Source organism: Mugil cephalus, chromosome 1 (genome assembly GCF_022458985.1).
Source record: "Mugil cephalus isolate CIBA_MC_2020 chromosome 1, CIBA_Mcephalus_1.1, whole genome shotgun sequence".
NCBI lineage: Eukaryota > Metazoa > Chordata > Actinopteri > Mugiliformes > Mugilidae > Mugil > Mugil cephalus.
The window spans coordinates 31,454,498-31,476,327 of NC_061770.1; the positions used below are offsets into that span (position 1 = coordinate 31,454,498).

At 40.3% G+C, this 21,830-nt stretch overlaps 1 protein-coding gene and 1 long non-coding RNA gene across 2 annotated transcripts; one reads left to right on the forward strand and one right to left on the reverse strand.

Annotated features, from left to right (window-relative positions):
- Window positions 1–4,156: 4,156 nt before the first annotated feature.
- LOC125016825 lies at window positions 4,157–8,908 on the reverse strand. Its single transcript, XR_007113770.1, has 5 exons — window positions 8,122–8,908; window positions 7,811–7,846; window positions 7,495–7,527; window positions 7,170–7,253; window positions 4,157–6,487 (listed from the first exon to the last, which is right to left on the reverse strand). It is a non-coding gene; the product is annotated as an uncharacterized LOC125016825 (long non-coding RNA).
- Window positions 8,909–12,507: 3,599 nt separating this feature from the next.
- LOC125005452 (Fc receptor-like protein 5) lies at window positions 12,508–14,016 on the forward strand. Its single transcript, XM_047580847.1, is given in 3 exon segments — window positions 12,508–12,522; window positions 12,630–12,966; window positions 13,691–14,016. Coding segments are annotated over 3 exon segments (624 nt in total). The 3' UTR covers window positions 13,963–14,016.
- The last annotated feature ends 7,814 nt before the right edge of the window (window positions 14,017–21,830 follow it).

Genomic DNA, 21,830 nt, shown 5'->3' on the forward strand with positions numbered 1-21,830 from the left:
ATGACTGAGATTATTGGAAGCTTGGACTATGGATGTTGCCCATAGAGTTGAAATAATTTATTTTGGCTCTTGTCATGAAATGTGTCTGAAACAAAATTATTCCAAATTTTTTAAAATTTTTTTATTTAAATTATTTTAAAGGATAAGACGGCATTTCTTCCAAGTGAAGAGTTATGGCTTCATTATCATTTGTGTACCTACCCTGAGAGACCCGTCGTCCCCTCTCTCCTTCGGGGTGAAAGTCATCACCGTTCCATAGTAATGTGAGGCGTGAGAACCAGCGAGCAGCAGCAGAAGAACAAGAAGAAGAAGAAGATGGAGCATCAGCGTTCCAGCCATGGCTGCATCCACTTAGAGCCTTGTCTCTGAACAACACAGGGAGGTAAAGCTTTTAGAATCACTTCTAATCTGAAATGGATGAACATAGACAAAGATGTGACCCTTAAAAAGAAGACCCAGACACTCCTCCTTCCTCCTTTTTTCTCTTCCTCCACCTCCTCCTCCCTTCACCATAATCCTACAACTAAGAGGAGAGGCTGCTCAATACATTTCTACACAAAAAAAAGTCTTTCAGCTTAATTTGCAACAGGTTCTCACGACAATCCTGTTTACTTTTTGTTCTCTCCATGGCCGGATTAAGCTGCTTAACTTTGGGCCCCTGAATGAGCACCCTACCTGAATGCATCATCCTCCAACCTGCCTATGATTCCTCTTATCCAGTTATTACAGCAGCTAACTCACCTGTAATAGAAGAAATGCTGTCACTAACAGATTTATTTAAATCATTAGTCAAACTGTCTTGTAACATCAAATCTTATATGACAGATGCACGTATTTTGATGTTTTCCTCCGTACAAGCGTAAGTTCCTGCTAAAGCTCCTAAGAACCTGTGTGAGAGACTTTGAAGCAGCGACATATTTCACATGTTCTTGTTTTAATGTAAATCCAGAGTTTTAGTTCTGTTGTTTGTTTGTTTTTGTTTGTTTGTTTTTATCTTTCATGTATTTTCTTTTTGTTGTTGTGCAAGTTGCTGTTTGTTCTTTAATGTCACCGCTTTCCTAGGCTGCAGTCTTGGCCAGGCTTCCCTTGGAAAAGTGTTCATTGTGTCATCAGGTAGATATCATGGTATCTACCTGGTTAAATAAAAGCTAATAATAATAAAAAATTAAAATAAAGGTTTCTTCCTATTTAATGGAAGTCATTTCTTTGCCACATCCACCTTTGTGCTTGCTCTGGCAGTTTCAGCCCGGTATTGACACTGTATAAATAAAGCTGAATCGAAAGTTGCCAATATGCCAAGAAGTCCTGTCTGAACTCCTCATCCATCTACTTTGCCACTGACGGTTGGTCTCTAGGCTCTGGTCGCCTAGGTAACATTCCTGTATGTTGCCCAAACATGCGAACCATGAAAATATTGCGTGGGAGTGTTACTTGTGTGAACAGAGCCAGCACATCTCCAAACTGTAAAGAAAATACCATAAACGTCGCTCCATCAAGGCTCACCTGGCGCGCCAGGCTGCTATCAACGTGACTTAAGTGTGTTACGTACCAAAGTTTCGAGCACAAAAAATAAGAAGCAGATCCTCGTCCGCGCCCTTGTCGTCCATCCCGTTGTAGCTGACGGTCAATCGGTTATAACTATACATGCAAATATGCACAAGGCGCCAGAACAACAACCAAGAAAGATTCATTTTATTCAGCTGTTGATGAAACGTCAACCACTCAAGAGTTTAGCGAGTTAACAACCAGGGAACTTCTGCTTCCCTCTAATGGAGGATCCTATATGAGCAGCGACCACACGGAAGCTTAATCTTGTATCTCATAACCTGTATCGTGTATTTCAAAACCTCACTGCACAATATGAAAGGGACATGCAGTGGAGTGAGATTCCCAATTGCTGCTAATAATTAAATAATCCATGGATAATACAGCTGCCTTGCTGATGCACTGATGCTGACTGTCTGGGTCTTGACCGGCCTTGATTCCCAGGCCTCTGATTCACCCTCTCGTGCATTGACAGTTGGATGTTAAAGGGTGGGGTAGCGTTTAGATGTCTGAAATTATGTTCATGTGGTTTTACCCAAACAATGTGTTTGAGGTTTACCTGGTTTATTTAATATCAGATGTTTGAGCAGTTGCTGCAATGCATATAACAAATGAACACGCCCAGAGCGTGGAGAGTGCTGGCACCCTCCACTCTAGGTTACCTAGGTAACCTTCTTGTATACACGGACCAGGCATAACATTATGACCACTGACAGGAGAAGTAAATAACTTTGACCATCTTGTGACAATTCAGTGCTGGGAAACTTCTGGACCTGGAATTCATTCATGTGCATGTTACTTAGAAATGTAGCACCCACCTAGACCAGACAATACAACCCCAACCTCTCAACAAACCTTGATGGCAGCAGACATCACCAGCTGGATGCAGCCTGACACAGACTGACACATAAAAACGACTCAAAAACATGAAGAACAGCACAAGGCGTTGACCTGGCCTCCAGATTCACTAGATCCCAAACTGATCAAGTATCTGTGGGATGATCCACAGAGATCTCTCTCTCTAACAACATCCTGTTACCAGACACCACAGGGCACCCTCAGAAGGTCCATGTCCATTTTCTGAAGAGTTACAACTGTTAGAGGCACAGGGGTGACCTACACAATATTAGGTAAGTGGTCATAATGTAATGCCTCTTTCATGTGATAGCTGGTCAGTTACATGACGCTGCCGCCACCCTGCCTAAGTATAGCTAGTGTCTCTGTTACCACAGAGAGTTTGGGGGGTAGGAACCAAAGTGGTGACTGAGTCACATGTTCAATTCAAATCAATTTTATTCATAAATATATATATCTCAGTCAAACAGATCTACAACTCCCCCAAACTCCATAATTTGTTGTGTTTTTGACAAACATAATGTGAAATAATTGCCACATGCCAAAAATAATAAACCAAAGAGTTTATCAGTTTCACTATCACTTGTCTTTTCTGGGCGTGTTTGTTGAGGAAACGTAGGACATGCATTACAGCAACTCTTCAAACACTGATATTAAATAAACCAGGTAACCCTTGAACAAATTGTTTGGGTAAAGCTGCATGAAAATATCATCGGACATGTAAACGCTGCCCCACCCTTTAACAACCAACCGTTAATGCATGAGTGGGTGAATCAGAGGCCTGGGAATCAGTGCCACTCAAGACCCAGACAGTCAGCATTAGTGAGAGCCTCAGGCAGCTGTACCCATGGACTATCTCACCATATAGTGACATGGTACAGTGCTGAGGTTTAATGGCAGACTTTACTTGCAGGATATCACTTAGTTTTTTGGAATCTCGCTGCTTTGTATTATGTGGTAAGGTTATAAAAAAGCTGGGACATATTTTTGCTTCTGACTTTTCAAAGCTGAAATGAAAGCAGCTTTGTGGTTTAGAGTTTTTACTTTCTTTCTGTCTTTACATTGCCCGGCTGAATGTATATATGTATTTGTGCTGTACTGCTTCATAGTTGTCATGTTTGTGTTGAAGTGTAGGATGACAACAGACAAAGGAGCTCTGAGCTGAAGAGGTCAGAAAAAGAGTTGATGTTGCTCATCAGGCTGTAAAAGGTTCCACAACCACTCTAAAGAGTCTGGAAGCCACGAATAATCCACAGAGAGTCAGACAGATTGAAGACGACTGTTTCCCTCCACAGGAGTGGTCCACCAACAAACATCACTCCATCATAGCGGGAGAGGAACCAGAGGAACCCAGGGGAACTTCTAAACAGCTAAAGGCCTCTCTCACATTGGCTGAAGGTAATGCTGATGAATCCACTCAACAACCAAAGACACTGCTCTCTGTCCAAAAAGAACATTTGAGACAATGTTTAGTGGACAGATGAGACCAGAGTAGAATAGTTTGGTTTAAATGTTTGGGCATTGTCATGTTTGGAGATGAACCAACACTGCATTCCAGCATCAGAACCTCATCCCTCCATGAAACATGGGGGCGCTAATGTCCTGGTTTGGGCCTGTTCTGCTGCATCTGCTCATCATTGATGGATCAATGAACTGTGAACTCTACCATTGAACTCTAAAAGAAAATGTCAGGACATGAGTCCATGAGATGAATGAGAAGAGAAACTGGGTCATGGAGGAAGACAACGGGCCCAAGTGTTTTGTAAGTTTTTGGTTTTATTTGTTTCTGACTCAATGATAAATTGTAAACTTCTAATAATTTCTGCGTTGATAAACAATAACTGAGTTAATAATCATGTTCTCACATATCAGGTCCTGGATATGATTGAAACCAGAACAGAACAGGGAGGAGTGTTTCATTATAACAGAGACGAAATTCATGCTGGTCATGTCTGACCTTTGCTCTGGTCTCAGTTAAAGAGAGATCCAGAGTTTCACTCACAATTTATTCAATTGTGTTATTATTCTGACAACAACATGTAATGACACCTTCAAATTACATTTCATCCTCTGTTCATTATTAATGGACTTGACAAACTGATAAAATCAGTTAATAACACATGCACATAAATCAGTAAAATAGCAACACACATAAAAAACACATAAAAGGTAAACCTGGATATCTGTGAACAGTAATAGAAACAATCTCCTCAGCTGCACCTTGAGTTAAAACCTGTCTCCCATTGCAGAGTCACATAAACAAGTACAGTAGATGTGTAAAGTTCAATCAGTTTTCACAGGTCTGGTCACACAACAACACAACACACGGCCATGATTCATTGTTTCCAGTTTGCCAGCTCAAACAAACTCCTGCACACACACTCATCCATGTAATCATCCTATTAGAGTATCGACTGTTTGTTTCTCAGATAGTTTCACTTGTAACAGCAGCTGTGTGTTAATGATTTCCACTATTATTCCTTTTAGCCAGCAGCACCACAGCAGGAGACACTGGATTGTTGGCATTGATTTAAAAATCATCATTAAATCATTAAAAAATGCTGATACAGTACCAAGAAATTCAAAAGTTCATGTTTATCTCCTACATATCTGTTTTTACAGAGCTTTGGTTCAGTCACAATGGGACGATTACTGAAAGTGGTTACATATCACTGCCATAACAAAGACTTCAGAATAGAGCTGGGTTATTTAGACTTTAGAGATTCGTAGTATCAAGATATAATCAAGATCTGTTGTAAAACCAGTTCAGCCTGAAATGATGCCAGAAACAACCTGGAGCTACATCACATCCTGAGCTTGTTCAAACATGTTGGCTCAATGGACTAGTGGTAATTACAATCAAGAGGAGTTACAGTAAGAAGCTTAAATGATTCATGAGTGTAAATCTAAAACATCCTTCTCTGAGGGTCTCCCCTCCAAACCGTGGCTCAGTGTAAACTTTAAAAGGCAGCAGCAACAACCAGTTTATTTCAGCTTTCATTCCAACCAGTCCTAAACCTAAGCTCTTATTCGCCATCTTTTCCTTGCCTGTAGTTTGGGGATGACCCTGAAGACCCTCTAGTAATAACAAATTAAAAGTGCAGTAATCATGGGAATCACTACTACTGATGATGAGGTCCACTACTCGTAGTTTCTCAATCTTGAGTAACCAAACTAATTCCCCTGATTTTTAACCAGACACACCAGGTCATGAAATTTAAGAGTGACATGAACTGATGCATGAATTACCTGGGTGAGCCATCAATTACATACTTTCACACCCCCAATCCTAAATCTTATTTGGTTTTTGCTCAAATTAGAGACTCCTAACACTAACCCTGACTGTTTAGTTCCTTCACATTGTGGAAAAACAAAAGCCAAAACAAGGACCTAGTGGAAAGCTGTCATTGATGCAGATTGCTGAGAATATGAGTCATTTATGCAAAAGAAAAGCTGATGTTTATCTGCTGGATGAAAACTTTCCATCTCAGGTACTTCCTATCAAACTGCAAATATTCTACCAAAGCTGTCTCCCTTTGCCAGTACGACTGTACTTCACATTTTGTAAAGGAACTAAACTGATTAACCTGGTATAGCAACACTTCATTATGTGGTATTCAACACCTACAGAGAACAAAAAACACATTGCATGATGTTTAAAGTCCATCAATAACTGCCATTTAGTTATCAATGAATTAGTAATTAGTAAACTAATTCTACTTCATGTGCACGGATCATGTGAACCCCGCCCACACATTTGAATAGCATAGCATATCTTTTTAGGAGAATAATCGGTGAATTAGTGTTTAAGCGTAAACTGGCCACACAGCAGATGGTTCACAGCTTCCAAGCCTGAGATATGAACATTGTTTAAAAAACACACACAAACAACTTCTCTGTTATGTCTAAAGCTGCACAAATATAATGAAAGAGATTCCTGACCAAATTAAGAAAGACAAAAAAAAGAGAGTCATCTTTTTTCAGCTGGCACTTTCATCTTCCTAGTGTTGTTCAGACTCATTGAGAGGCTCCAGCTCATGTTCCTCAGCACCATTTGGTTGTTGTGGGTTTTGCTGTGGCTGTTGATCTGTTAGACACAAAACTAGTAGCATTAGAATTGTTGTTATTGGTGCAGTTTGGTCAATGAGTAAAACTCAAAGGAAGTTCAGATATCAATGTGATTATTTAGAGTAAAAAATAGTAAAACAGTAAAAAATGTCAATTCATTTAAACTAAAGTCCTCATTGTTTTAACCTGAGGTAAATGTTGGTCTCATTATCACACTGTAACCCTGTGAATAGATCTGGATGGAGTTATAGGTGGAGACTGAGAAAATAAAGAAACCATAAGACTGAAGGTCAGAACTGGATGAAGAAAAGTGAGGTCATTTAATGTAAAGAGTCAGTCTGGATCATCTCTGTCCTGGTTGTGATGTCTGTAGATACTGGTGATGACAGAAGTTGAGGTCTAACACTAATCAGTCAGACAGTCACTGGCTTTTCTCTCCATCTTTCTGTCAACAACTGGGATCTGATTTTATGCTTCACAGTTTTGATCAAACTGAACCACTGCTAAGAGCTGACTGACTACACTGGAAATGGAGAAACTTGATGTTTTCCACCTGACTACATCCAACCAAACGTTGACGTCATCATGAATCAATCTGAGGAAACTGAGCTGAATAATCAGGTTGAAGTGGATGGATGGTTTCACATCCTCTACATTATGTTTAATGTCAAGATGTGTGGAAGAAGAAACAGGTGATTTACCTTTTTACCATTTCCAAATCAATATGGGGACGATGACAAGAAGAACAGCAACAACAACACCTATTATCCCACCAGTCATAGAACCTAGAACAATATAAGAGACACTGAGTTGAGTCCACTGAGATAAAACAAGCTGCAGAACTTAAGTATTTATAAGCCTCTATGAGCTGTCAGACATATATATAATTTATCATTATCTGTGACACTAAATGTGTGAAGAAAACTTTCAGGCCTAAATCATTCCAGTCTCCAAACATCTTATAAAAATTCACCTGAACAACTGCAAGTACCTGTACTTTTCTGGAACAACAGAGAGGACACTTACTGTTATTTGATGAGTCGAGTGGAGTTTGGCGGTCTATTGACACAAAAAACATCATAGTTAACTAGCAGAGACACTCATTTTCCTTTGTTTTAGCTCCATAGATTAGAATTTGTTCTCATTTAATTCACCTGTGATTAAAATTCCAGACTATCATTAAGGGCATTGATTAGATTTATACTACCAGTCAAAAGTTTGAACGCTCAACACCTTCATAGTTCCTTTGTGTCAATGCACCTTAATGTTTGGCACAGACACTATTAAACTTTTTGTTCAAACAGGAATATATAGACACATGGAAACACACACAACACATTACCTTGGGTCTGGTTCTTGGTTTCTTTTGGATTGACAACTATATAAGAAAGAAAGAGATGAATTCAGTGATGAATGTATTATTGTACAAACAACTACTAACTACTAACCACCAACATCTCACAACTGAACTGGTTCTGTTCTGAGCAAATTTGTTCAATAAAAATCATAATATTTCATTATTTTGATTGGGTTCTCTTTGTCTACTTTCAGGACACAAAATCTAACAATGTTTTGAATCATTTTTATTCAGAAAATTCTATGTGAGTGCATGTGTATTTGTGTGTAATATATAAAATAAAACTGTTTGCTTACCAAGCCGCCAACATTTGAAACACGGACTATTCCGTTTACATAACTTATACAGCCCGTTAGATGATGTTGTCAGATTCAGAATCTTGATTAATCCATTGCTGAAACTCATTTGTGTTTTAGTGCAATCATTGTTAAAATTTCCTCCGCGACAGTAGCCACAGTCAGCTGAATTTATCTCCAGATACCATGAACTGTTGCAGATAAGAGGGTATGGAAGCTCTGCATCACTGCCAGAAGTTTTCTCTAATTTATCACATTTTGCGCCACCTGCAAGTTTAAAAAAGTTAGCCCAGGTTAGTTTTCAGCAATGGTGAAACAGTCAGTCATTTATGAACAAGACAGTCGAATGGCTTCGTCATTTGTTTACATTATGACAGTTTACTCTCTGTGTGTTTTCCAATGCAAAAAAGTCAGCTCTTAGTAACACTACCTGAAAATAGTCAAGACAGCACTATACACTATTTACACAGCCATTTGAAAACTGCAGTAAAGTTACACATGACTGTATTTAGTGAGGTAACTGAATGGGTGTGTTTCACATTTTTACTGCATATGTTCTTTCATATATAGAAAGATATGCAGTACATATTAGAAACTGAACGTACAACATACACAGAACTGTAAATCATTCATGCACATCCAGTCGTTCCTCTCTGTCTGGCCACATAGTTTCATCTACATCACAACCAATATCATCTCTTGCAACGCAGCGAGGAAAGTTTCTCCTCGAGTGGTGAATCCCTCTGCAGCACTCTGCTGTGATGTCATCACATGCTGCATCCATGGCCTCCAGCAGGGCCTTTTGGGTATGTGGATGCTGGTCATAACCTTCCACCTCCAGGACGAGAAAAACTCCTCTATTGGATAATGGTGAGTAGGGAGAAAGATATTTCACCACCACTGCAAACCACTGTTTGACCACATCTGAGTGATGAAAACGCACATTATCCCAAACAACTGTTCAATTTAGAAGACATTTTCAGAAAAAAAAGAAAAAAAGGAATGTATAAAACATGCTTGAAAAAAATGAGGACTATTAATTTTATAAAGAATGACTATTCAGCATTCACAAGTATAGTTAATGCCGAATGACATGACATAAGCAAATGATAACGTTATAAAACATCAGAGAGTTGTATGAAAGTAATTGATGCATGTCCAAAAGCATTTTCAATTTGTTGGAAGGAATGAGAAAGTGCTACAATGATGTGCACAAATGACTCAATGCTGTGGAGGTTGAACTAATGAGCAAATGTTAATAGTGATGTGAGAAATGCAGCAAAGCAACAGAGAAAAACTGTAAATAAGACAAATGGACTATTTCATGACATTAAATTAGGAAATTAATTATACTGGAAAAAAATATATACAGTATACACACACACACACACACACACACACACACACACACACACACGAAACAGCTGCCATTGAGAGAGACCAGACCCCAGCAGCAGTCCACCTTTTGTGGGACACACCATCTTCCGCCTGCTCCGCTGTTCTTTTTGGGTTGCACCTCATCTGCCACCTCCCCCTCGACTTTACCGCCATAGGTGACTCAACAATAACTAACTGGAAAAATTAGGGTGTTGACCGGTAGTGTATATCACAAACTGAAATGGCAAATCTTTCTGGACAGACGAATGACTTTTGAGCCAGAGGTTTCTATGTATTTAAAAATGGCCCAGGCTATCGGACAGCCCAACGAACACATCTCTAGTTTCACTTTAAGAATTAACACTAAACACTCTCTAAAACCGAATCAAATCAAATCAAATCGAATCTAGCTGTATTGTCACTTTGACTCACATACAGACATGAGTTTAGCATTTAGTGCATTTCAAATGATTTCTTGAGAAGAAAAAAAAAGTTGTCGTGTTGTTGGCAACTTAATGCTTTCACTTTCTCTGAACCGCCGTATATCCAAACAATAAATAAATAAACTCGACAACAAGGAAACACTGATACGAAGGTAAATCTACATTATTATCAAGCTGCTTCTTCTCACCTGGATCTGTGGACGTTATCTGAAGAAAAAGGATGAACATCGTAACCTTGACAGCCATTTTTCTACATTAAACGTGGTACAACCAGGAAGAGTGCAATAGATGAAACTAGTTACGTAATTACATATTTACACACTCACACCTGTACCTGTCCGTAGGATGCACCCATAGACACAGGCTAGTGCTGCCCTCTGCTGGATGCTTCACGTATATAGAGAGAGGTAGAGGTATGAGAACCACAAGTAAAAAGAAACAAAATAAAATAAATAATAGTATTATTAAATTAAAATAATCTGTTACAGAAAGGTGTGTGTACAGCTGCATCGAGTTCGGTCTGAATGTTGTCCTGTAGCTGGATCAGTCAGTTGGAGAATGAGCTCCTTTAGCCCATCTATAATCTCGTGTAGAGTAGCAGCAGGTTGTCCATGATGGAGAGCAGTTTGAGTGTCATCCTGTCCCTCACATGTTTCCCCTTTGTCTTATCCTCATCAACTTTAATTTCCTGCTTTGTATTTTATGAATTGTACAAACTGCAGTCTGAGCGTATTTCAACAAGACCCTGTGGTGTAAATTATAGTACATTCATTTCACTTCTCACATCTTTAAAGAGACTTTGAGCAACACTACGGTGCAGATTCCAGATTAAAGGATTGCCACTCATACCCAGTCACTGAAAGATTTAGTCCTTATGCTATCCTTTTAAGGCTTCCCAACTGTCTATAAGTATACTTTTCTGCTGAAAGTTGATCATTCTGTCTGTGTTCCAGAAAACTTGATACAGGAATACAATGTTTTCAGCTGTCAAAATGTTACAGTTTAAATAAACAAGTACACACAACGCTGAACAAACTACACTCTATATGGTTGTTTTAATTCACAATTTAAAAAACAACTGATGGCTTAAAGACCTTCCTCCAGATGGGGTTGCTATTTTTCCTATTCTGTTGCACCTCCAGTAAAACTGATGGCTTCATTCAAAATGCTGTTCGTCACCTTCAAGACACTTCTTGATATTGTTACTGATTCTCTGATGTCTTAACCCCCTTCTTGTTTCATCTTGTTTTGCACCTTCCAACTCAGGAGCTGCACTGGCCAATTATTCAAAAATGGAGTGCTTTCTGTGCGGTGCATGACATATATGTGTCTTTACTGGCCCTTTATAGCAATATATTATTAAGGAGTTACCACGTCGGGGTCGAGAGGCTTGATGCCTTTGCCTGGACATACAATTTACTTGGCCTGGCTATAAACGTGAAGAAAACCAAGGTTCTCCATCAGCCCCCTCCAGACTTCTCCACACCCCCTCAGGTAATATAATTATAACATAGTCTTTGAAAGCGTGGACCACTTTCCCGAGCTGGAAATTAATCTTTTTGTAAAGGCAGACATTGATAGCGAGGTACACCATCGCATCTGCTGTGCCAGTGGAGTCTCCTAGTAAAGCTTCCAAGAAGAGTGTTTGAAAACTCCGACATGCTGACATAGATCAAGCTCCTGGTCTATGAAGCAGTCGTCCTTCCCACTCTCATATGTATATGGTGCAGAAACATGGAGCATCTACAGCTGTCTTACAAGAGTCCAGGAGTCCTACAATCAAAAGTGCCTACGTAGAATCCTGAACATCTCCTGGAAAGACATGTGCACCAACAGTAGTGTACTTGAGGAAGCATGTATCAACAGCATTGCCACCATCATCACTAAACATCAGCTGGGATCAGTTGGCCATGTTATTCAAATGCCGAGCTCTTGGAGGTCAGAAAAAGAGATTCAAGGACAATATTCGGATGAACCTTGAGAAGGTCCATGTAGACATCATTTCCTGGGAAGACCTAGCGAAAAAAACAGAAGCACTTGGGGGGAACACTGCTTGTGGGAGCCACCATCTATGAAGAAGATAGTGAAGATAAGCAACAGCAAAGAAAAGAGAAGCTGTCCACCAAGCAGGCTCATCCACATCCCACTACATCACATCGCTTCGTTGCCTACATTGCCCAAAAAGTGGTTCCAGAATTGACCTCTTCAGCTATGTGAGGACCCAAAAAATATGTTGTTTGTGGTTGTTTGCAGGTGTCTCCGCTATCACATACTGTCATGATGATAGACACACACACACACACACACCCTGACACTCATAAGCCAGTAGCCAAAGTCCTGGCTAAATACAAAGGTTTTTAAAAGTTAACTGAATGCTTTAAGTTTAGGAGGGGTTGAATAAAATAACATTTTAGGGCAAACGATACTTGGTGGTGCTTGTATTAAATGGGCTACCTTGTTTTTACCTTATTTGCCCTTGCTTCCTGCCTCAGCACAGGATGTGGCATTGTGGACTGACTGAAAGAGAAGTGAGAAGCACAAACACCGTCGGCCCTGAACGAAGACCATGTCGCTCTGCCTGGTGATCAGTAAGAAACTTTCCTGTTTTTTTCCCCATAAATCTGTGCTGTTAATGACCATACATGTCTATTTAATTAAGAAACACACAATCTATGGGTTTGTTTTTAGAAACATCCACAACAAAGTCCTCTGCCCTATTTGTTCTCATTGACTGTTTCCATTTCCTGATTTAAACCCACAGCTGCTTTTCTGAGCATCAGTCCTGACAGACTGCAATTCTTCTCATATGAAACCATAACTCTGAGCTGTGCAGTGCCTGGTAACTCCAGTAAATGGACAGTGAAGAGAAACACCTCCTCTGGATCTTCTTTGCCATGTACCAAGTGGGGTGACTTTGCGGGGCCACCCTGCATCATCCAGAGTGTCTACTCGTCAGATAGTGGAGAGTACTGGTGTGAGTCTGAGGAGGGGGAGTGCAGCAACATCCTCAAGATCAGAGTGAACAGTAAGTTTGGGATGCAAAATGTTCCTTGACATCACACTTGTGGTTAAACAATCCATTTAAAAAGATGGAAGAATGAGTGATGTTACTTCCAAACTGCACTGGCCATAGTGATTAGGCTCTGTGGATTTCAAAAACTTCAGATTTAGGATTTTAGGTTATGTGATGAGGAAGAAACACAAGAGGAGAGGGAGGAGCAGGACACAAAATAACTTTAATGAACATTTACAGAACAAATCTGAAAACAGGTCAAATCCACGTCAAAAAAGAAAGCAAAAACCAAGGTACGTGGAACTACGGTCAGTCATAACATTTAGACCACTGTCAGGAAAACAAATTACGCTGACCATCTTCAGCGTTCAAGGTGTTGACCTGGCCTCCAAATTCACTAGATCCACAGAGGACCTCCCCTCAAAGGCCTCACTAACAACATCCACAGGACACCCTCAGAATGTCCATTCTCTGATGAGTCACTACAAGGGAGATCTACTCAATATGTCATAATCGTCATAATGTTATTTGCTGTATGTTTCTCAGGTCAAAGCTGAAACAACATGAACTTTTAGATTTCTAGAAGTTTCATCCAAGCCTTTGGGTCTGAAAGACTGATGGGGAGCTGGGATTTAAGTTGGGACACCTCTGGGTGTTGTCCATAACAAACTAACTCAAATGACTAGATCTTCCAAAATGAGGCCCAATGACCATGTTTTCTCTTTCTGTCTTTCAGTAAATCGTGTGATCCTGGAGAGCCCTGCACTTCCCGTGACAGAGGGAGATAAAGTGACACTTCACTGCTTCTACAAAAAGAAATATGAGAAGCATATTTTATCAAACTTCACTTCTGCATTCTACAAAGACGATGTTTTTATCGATGCTCAGCCTGAAGGGAAGATGATCATTCCGAAAGTTTCCAAGTCTGACGAAGGCTTCTACAAGTGCAAACACCCTGAAGAAGAGTCACCACGGAGTTTTCTGACTGTGATAGGTAAGAATGTGTGATGGGTCATTAGCTCTGTATCTAACAGTATCTTTGATCTATAAGCTAAAAGTCAGTAGCTGAAATTGACCAAGTAAGATTAGATGCTCCATGAATAGAATAGAAAAATCTTTGTTTGTCCCTCAGTGAGGAAATTGCAGTTTGCAACAAATAAAGTGTGAACTGTGTAAAAAAATAAATAATAAGATTTAAAAAAGTAGAATAGAATAAACAATATACACGTATTACAAAAAGTAGTGAATTGCAGCAGAAAGTAATTGGATTGTAACACAACTAAAGGTGTTGGATTGGAAAATAGATTGCTGCTGCCAAATATTGCACAGTATTGCCCGGTAAATGAGTAAGAATTACAACAAAACGTTATAGGGTTGTAACAGAAGTATTGTATGGCAGACTGAGTATTGAGTGGCAACAAGAAGTATTGAATTTCAAATGGATATATAACAGATATTGCACAGGACTGTGCACAGTACAGTGTGAGTAGTGAAGTGATTGGAGTATTTAAACATTGAGGGGTAATAATATTGCATATATTATGAGTGTTCGTTGTGGAGCCTAACAGCAGCAGGAAGGAAAGTCCTTCTGTATCATTCCTTCACATAGTCAGGGTGAAGCAGTCTGTCACTGAAGCTGCTCCTCAGAGCTGCCAGGTCACCCTACAGTGGGTGGTGCTCGTTGTCCAACATGGATGAGAGTTAAGGCAGGACTCTCCTGTCACTGAGTCCAGGGAGCAGCCCAAGACAGAGCTGGACTTCCTGATGACCTTGTTCAGTTTCTTCCTCTCCCTGTCTGTGATGCTGCTGTTCCAGCAGACCACAACGTATAGAATGACTGAGGCCACTACAGAGTCATAGAAGGTCTTCAGAAGTCCCCCTTCACTCCAAAAGACCTCAGACTCCTCAGGAGGTAGAGCCTACTCTATCCCTTCTTGTAGAGCACCTCAGTGTGATGAGTCCAGTCCATCTTGTTGTTGAGGTGAACACCCAGCTACTTATAAGAGTCTACTTGCTCAATGTCCATTCCCTGGCTGTTCACTGGTCAGGGGGGAGAGGCAGAAGGGCGTCTGCAAAAGTCCAAAAGTTTCCAGGTGAGAAGGATAACAGTGTCCTCCACTCCCACATTAGGACAGTAGGCAAACCGCAGTGGGTCCATGGAGGGTCCACCTCAGAGCGGAGATGTTCCAGTATCGGTCTCTCCAGGGTCTTCATCATGGGATGTTAGAGCCACTAATCTGTAGCTGCTCCTACATCTTCCTCCGGTAGCAGGCCTTTCCCTCCCTGATCTTCCTCCTCAGCTCCTCCTTATTCCCTGATCTGAAAGGTCATTTTCTTCTCCTTCAGCAGAGCTTTAATCTCTGAGTTAATTGATGGCTTGTTATTTGAGAAGCACCATACCATCCTGGAGGGAACAGTGTTCTGGAAGCCGAAGTTGATATACTCACTTATATACATACTTATACAGTCTATCATGGCATTGATGTCCCCCCCCAATGAGGATCAGAGTTCTGTCCACACAGTGGTGTTTGAGCAGTCCCTGAGAGCTGCCTTGCTCTCCACCGTCCACCTCCTCACCGTGTACCTGTGTGTACAGAAGGCTTGTATACAAGTTGCAGATGTACCATGCTGTAGTCAGCACTTCCTAGGGGACGGAGGGGGGAGGCAGAATATGCCTCCCTGGTGTTGGCATGAAACAAGTCCACAACAGATGAGGAAGAAGCGTGGTTCAAGTCTCCAGAGATGAAAAAGAGGGCCTGTGAGTGCTGTGTTTGCAGCCTGCTGGTAACTGAGGGCAGGGCATCAGAAGGGACATAAACCACTACCATAATAACATGTGAAAACTCCCGTGGCAGATAGTATGGCCTCATGCTAACTGCTAACAGTTCAATGTCCCTGTTGCACACTTGTGCTTTGACCTTGCAGTGTGTTTACAAACAAAGCCAGGCCTCCTCCTTTCCTCTTACTGCTGTCTGCTGTTCCATCCCCCCGTGGAAGATGAAAGTAATCCAGCAAAGTGGTGGCATCCGGGATGCTCGGTGTAAGCCAGGTCTCCACGAAAAGAAGGACGCTACTTTCTCTGTACTCCTGCTGGTGTCTTGTAAACGCGGCCAGCTGGCCAAGGTCTGAAGCGCCTCTTCTTTTCCCGACGTTGTTTTCCTGCACGGCATCCATGCCGAGTCTAGAGACTATGTAGACAATGTAGAGTCACAAAGATGAAAAAACTACAAGAGCGCAGTGCTGTTTAAAAAAAAAGTATATACACAAAAGTGACAAAAAGAGAAAGAGATCAGGAGGAAGCTGTTGCAATCAGCTGCCAGCCTGGAAGTTTGATGATGATCATGGGCACACAATTTCTTAATATATTAATTAAACAGAAGGATTATAAATTCCTGTGAGCTATTTACAGTCACAATAAAAAAAAATGGTTGGATTTTTGTATTTATTTCTTACCTCAACTCTGATGAACCAGACCCCATTCTTCTTACCTGTTGCAAACATGCCTTCATTACCCATGATTCAACCTGTCAGTCAGCTGCTCAGTGTGAGCGTCGTCGTGTTTAACCTGTTGCAGCTTGTCTGAGGTCTCTCTCCTGCAGCAGAGACGACCTCATTTCTTTCAGACTTATGGTCGGCCAGTACTTCCTCAACAGATCTCACTCAGTCCCACTGAAACTTATATCACACACAATAAGTTATTAGAAAAAATATATAGATTTTCATCTGTTTTATGTTTTTAGATTTTTCCACAATCTCAGCCTCCTGATGTGGCTTTACCTCCTTTTATGTTTTAAAATAATATTTTGTCCTAAAAACACCTCAGTTGATGATGCATTAACTCAAAACTAATGTTTCATCCTCAGAGCGAGCTCCTACTCCTACTCCTCCTCCTCCTTTCATGACTCTGGAGAGGCTGGTGTGTCTGATCCTGCTGTTCATCCTCTACACTGTCATACTGGTAGTGTGCATATACAAATATCGGCGGTGGGCTCGAGGTAAGAACATGAAAACTATAACAGCTCTTAAAAGAAATAGTCCTAGTCCTGGTGCATTAATCATTTTAAAAACAAAACACTTTCCAAACTTGTCAGACAGGATAAACAGTCAGGCCTGTAAATGTAAATAGAAATATGGAGCTTTGCAGAAACATGCAGCTCTAACGTGTACAGCTGTGCAGGCCTGAATCAAACAGCTTCCAGATCTGATCTGAAGACACCCACCTTGTTCTCCTGTTGTTGAATTCTATTCTTCTAATTACAAATCTGCAAGTTGGACAGTTAATCATTTAGTAGTTTCATAGTGTCAGATTGTAGTTGTGTTTCTCTTTCACTGACATCGCACTTATGAGAGCTACTTCTGTTCTTCTGTGAAATCTGACCTATTGTTTTCCTCTGTGGTGAATGTGGTTGAGTTAAACTGATCACACTCTCGACACAGGGACCTCAGATTTTATATCAGTCTTGTACGGGGTCACTGGTGAACACAGTTTCCATGGTGACTGACCAAGGCTCACAACAAACTGCTGCTGCTCTCTTCCTGTGATACAGACCAGTGGTTGTGGTTTAAGAGATTTAGTCAAAGGAAAGTCAGTCACTGCCACAACACAATAACAAAACAAATGGTCGAAAGCAGGAAGTCTCTCCAAAAGAGTTTACATGAACTTTAAAACGTAGTCGTCAAAATAAGAAACTGTAAAAAGTAGGCACCAAAACATTAGTGTTCTCAGCTTAAAACGGAAACTAATGTGAATTTGCTGTTGAACTTTCATTTTACTGTCTTGAAATGTTTTACAATGAAACGAAGCTTCCTGGTTCACTGATGAGGCTTTACGCAGGGCAGCTGATGTCTGACAGATGTGGCCTAGTTGTTAAAGCAAATAAGTTCTTTGACGTTCACGCTGTGGGTGATGCATCACATTCTCCTCGATGAATAAAAAAAACTCCAACACACATGGCTTCTGTTCTTTTTGCAGCTCGAGCGGATGGCAGAAAGAGAACTTGCGTTCATCTGGTGCTGGAATGATAAGTCTCTGCTATTTTCTAACTCTCTATATAATGTGCTCTATATAAATCACCACCAGTGACTAAATGAATAAAAATACCTATATTTTTATTTGGTTTCTGTCATGATTATGTCTGTATCATGTTCTGAGTTTCCTGTTTTATTTTGTTAAGTGTCTTGACTTCCTGTATGTTGTGTTTCCTCATGTTGTCCCCTTGAATGATTATTGGTTCTCCCTGTGTGATGGTTCATTAGTTTCACCTGTGTCTCGTCGTCCCTCAGCCCTCATTTGTATTTATAGCCCCGCCTTCCCTTTGTTCCCTGTTGAGTCGTTTCCTTGTTCCATGTTTCTGTCTCCATGCCATGAGTCCATGTTCCTGCTTTGTTTAGTTTTTGCCTTTTTTTTATTTATTTATTTATTTTTATTTTTTTTTTACAATCCTGCCTGTGCTTTTTGTTGGTTTTCTGTTGCCCTTTTCCTTCAGTCCCAGCCTGCATCTGGGTTCCCCCCTTAAAACCCTCACTACTTGATAGTTTGTTCCCGTTGGGTCGGACACAACTAGAGATATTTCAGCCTTCATCAAAGAGCCGGATGAACGGACAGATATGAAAGTCTTAAAACAAACTGATTTGTGCGTCACCAGATTTTCCAGTAGTTGTGATAGCTGCCATGTTATAAATGGTATTGGTACATAGACAAAGAGAAGTGTGTACATCTTAGAAAAGTGTCTCTGAGGTTGAATTCAAACTTTTGGTGGAATAATGTAAGAACTTTATGAAAGTATAATTTTCCAAAGGAACATCTGACGCTGGTGTTTGAAATGTATCAGCTTTATCAGGATGTTTTCTGCTTTTATTTACTTCATTAATGAGCAGTATTTTTGACCTGGAGATCAATCCTGTGAAGTCTTACTGGTTGAGGTCTTTTCATTGTTGTTTGTCGCCCCCTTATGGTTGTTCATCAGAGCTACATTCCTGGGGATAAAAATGTGTTTATAGTGGGTGGTTTTCGGTGTACAGTGATCTGTATGAGGAGTCTAAACAGGTTGTGTCCAGGGTGTGAGGGGACCATGGAGATTTTACTGGCCCACTTCCTGACCCTGGACCAGTATGGGTCCTGGATGGAGTGAAGGTCAGTACCAATAATCTTCTCTGCAGTCTGTCCCTGTCCTGTCTGGTGGCTGATCCAAACTAGACCATGATGGACGAGAACAGAACAGACCTGATTATTCCTGTGTAGAAGATGATCAGCAGCTCCTGGGGCAGAATGAACTTCCTGGACGCCCAACCTCTGCTGGGCCTTCTTCAAAACAGAGAATATCTTGGATGTCCATATCAGGTCCTGAGAGATTGTGGACCCTAGGAACCTGAACGAATCCACTGTGGGGACTGAGGAGTTCACTTCCTGAAGTCCTGATCTGCAAATGAAGGTGGGAGAGAGGGGGAGGAAGAGTCCAAGGAGAGCAGAAAAAGGGACTGGTTTCAAACTAAATATATTTAATATCAAAACGAAAAGAATAAAAAGGGAGAAACCAATGAACAATTAACACACGAGGCACAAGAGACAGGAAATCCAAAACTTAACAAAATAAAAGAGGAAACTGAAAACATGGTCACAAAATGAAAGACAGACACAGAACCATGACATTTCCAGATCAATACCAGGATTTCAACACTAGATGGCACCATTTAATGACCATTTAATCTAACACGGAACTAATATTGATGAGGAGGAACTGTTCTTGTTCTTTAAAGATAAGAAATGTCCTCGTGAGAGAAATGATTGTTTGTAAATGCTTTAAGAAAAAAAAAGCCCCCAGTTCAGGGAGAGTTTGTGTTTTGACTTTTCCTACATAGAGAAGGAAGGAAGCTGGTGGTGATGTGGGGGCTTAAACATGGTCTGATTATTCATGAGAGACTGCTTCATTCAATTTAGATTTGTCCAGAGGCTAAATAAATAAATAAAATCTGGGACCATATATTTTAAGTTTCCCGTAGAGAGCTCCTAACTTAGACTAAAAGTTCCCAGGATTCTTAGCTTAAGAACGATTACATAATGTTCTTGGAGAACTCTGAGCAAGAAAAGGACAAAATCTCTGATCTCAGTGGTCGACCCTGTTGTTAGAGATGAGGCGTCATTTCAGAAGGTGTGATTGGTTGATCCTAAAAGCTGGATACAAATACACCTTTGGTGATAATGAACATGGAATGGAGCATCATATCAATAGACGACCCACGGCACAAGTTTTATCTGAGGACCTCCAGTAATTTGTAATAATCATGGAGGTCGTCTGTGATCCTAATCCCATGTGTGTTATTGTTAAGTAACAATGACACCACATACTGCAACACAGAGGTCCTCTGATACATATCAAGGGTGAGTCGACATTTCAGTAATTTAGAGTGAGTTTTTACTTTTTAGAGTTTTGTTTTATTTGCATCTTTTTCTGCCTCTTATCTCTGCAGAATTCTGACCTTTTAGCCTCTTAAAAGTCGTCCCTGCTCTTAAAATGATCTGAAGATTCCTTGGGAAAGCCTTTTATCTTTACCAGGATCATCATGACTCTAAGGATTTGACCAATAGGAGCAACTCTTTGAAGAACCTTTAGTCATATGGTCCCTGTCATCTTCAGTGGTGTGGAACCCTGACCCAGAATATACCAAAGGAAACCCAAGTGTTTAATTAGTTGTTGGGTGCTGTTTGTCTCTGGTTGAATGACAAAGTGTAAACTTCTAATAACCCCAGTGTGGATAAACAATAACTGGGTGAATAATATCAAATATCAGGTCCTGAGTACGATGATCTTTAAAGATGTAATCACATTGTTTTAGCAGAAACGTGTTTCATTACAACACAGAAGAAATTCATCCTGATTGTGTCTGACTTTCAGTTAAAGAGAGATGCAGGGTTTGGCTCAAAATGTATTGAAATGTGTTATTATTCTGACATTTCATACATAGATATAAATCCCCCAACACATTTCATGAAAAATATTATTTATAAAGTGCATATAACCACAGAAAAAGTCAAAAACTATCATGACAATAACCAAAAACAACAGATTTGGATGAAAATAAAAAGTTCAAATGAAACAAATAAGACTAGTTTGTGATATAATAATTTTCACATTACATTTGATCCTCTGTTCATTATAAGTGGGTTTTACCAACTGTTAAAAGCAGTTAAAAACACGCACACACAAATGAGTAAAATAGCAACACACACATAAAAACACATGGAAGATAAACCTGGATATCTATGTACAATACTAGAAAACAATCTCCTCAGCTGCACCTTCAGTTAAAACCTGTCTCTCATTGTAGAGTCACATAAACACTAGTAAGTACAGTAGGTGTTTAAAGTTCAATCAGAGAGAGATTAGTTTTCACAGGTCTGGCCACACAACAACACAACACACACCCATGATTCATTGTTTCCATTGTGGCAACTCAAACTCTTGTGCATGTACTCATCCATGTAATCATCCTATTAGAGTATCGACTGTTTGTTTCTCAGATAGTTTCACTTGTAACAGCAGCTCTGTTAATGTCCTTTCAGCCAGCAGCACCACAGCAGGAGACACTGGATTGTTGGCATTGTTTTCAATCATTAAATAATGCAGATACAGTACCAAACAATTCATACAACATGTTTTCTTTTTGAGCACATTTAAAATAAGTTGCTTGGCACCGGGAGCAGATAGAAACAATCAGATATTCACCAAACAGCAGAAACTAACTCAGTACAGTCATTCAGATACTTCACATAAAAGTTCCTCTTTATCTCCTACGTATCTGTTTTTACAGAGCTTTGGTTCAGTCACAATGAGACGGTTACTGAAAGTGGTTACATATCACTGCCATAAACAAAGACT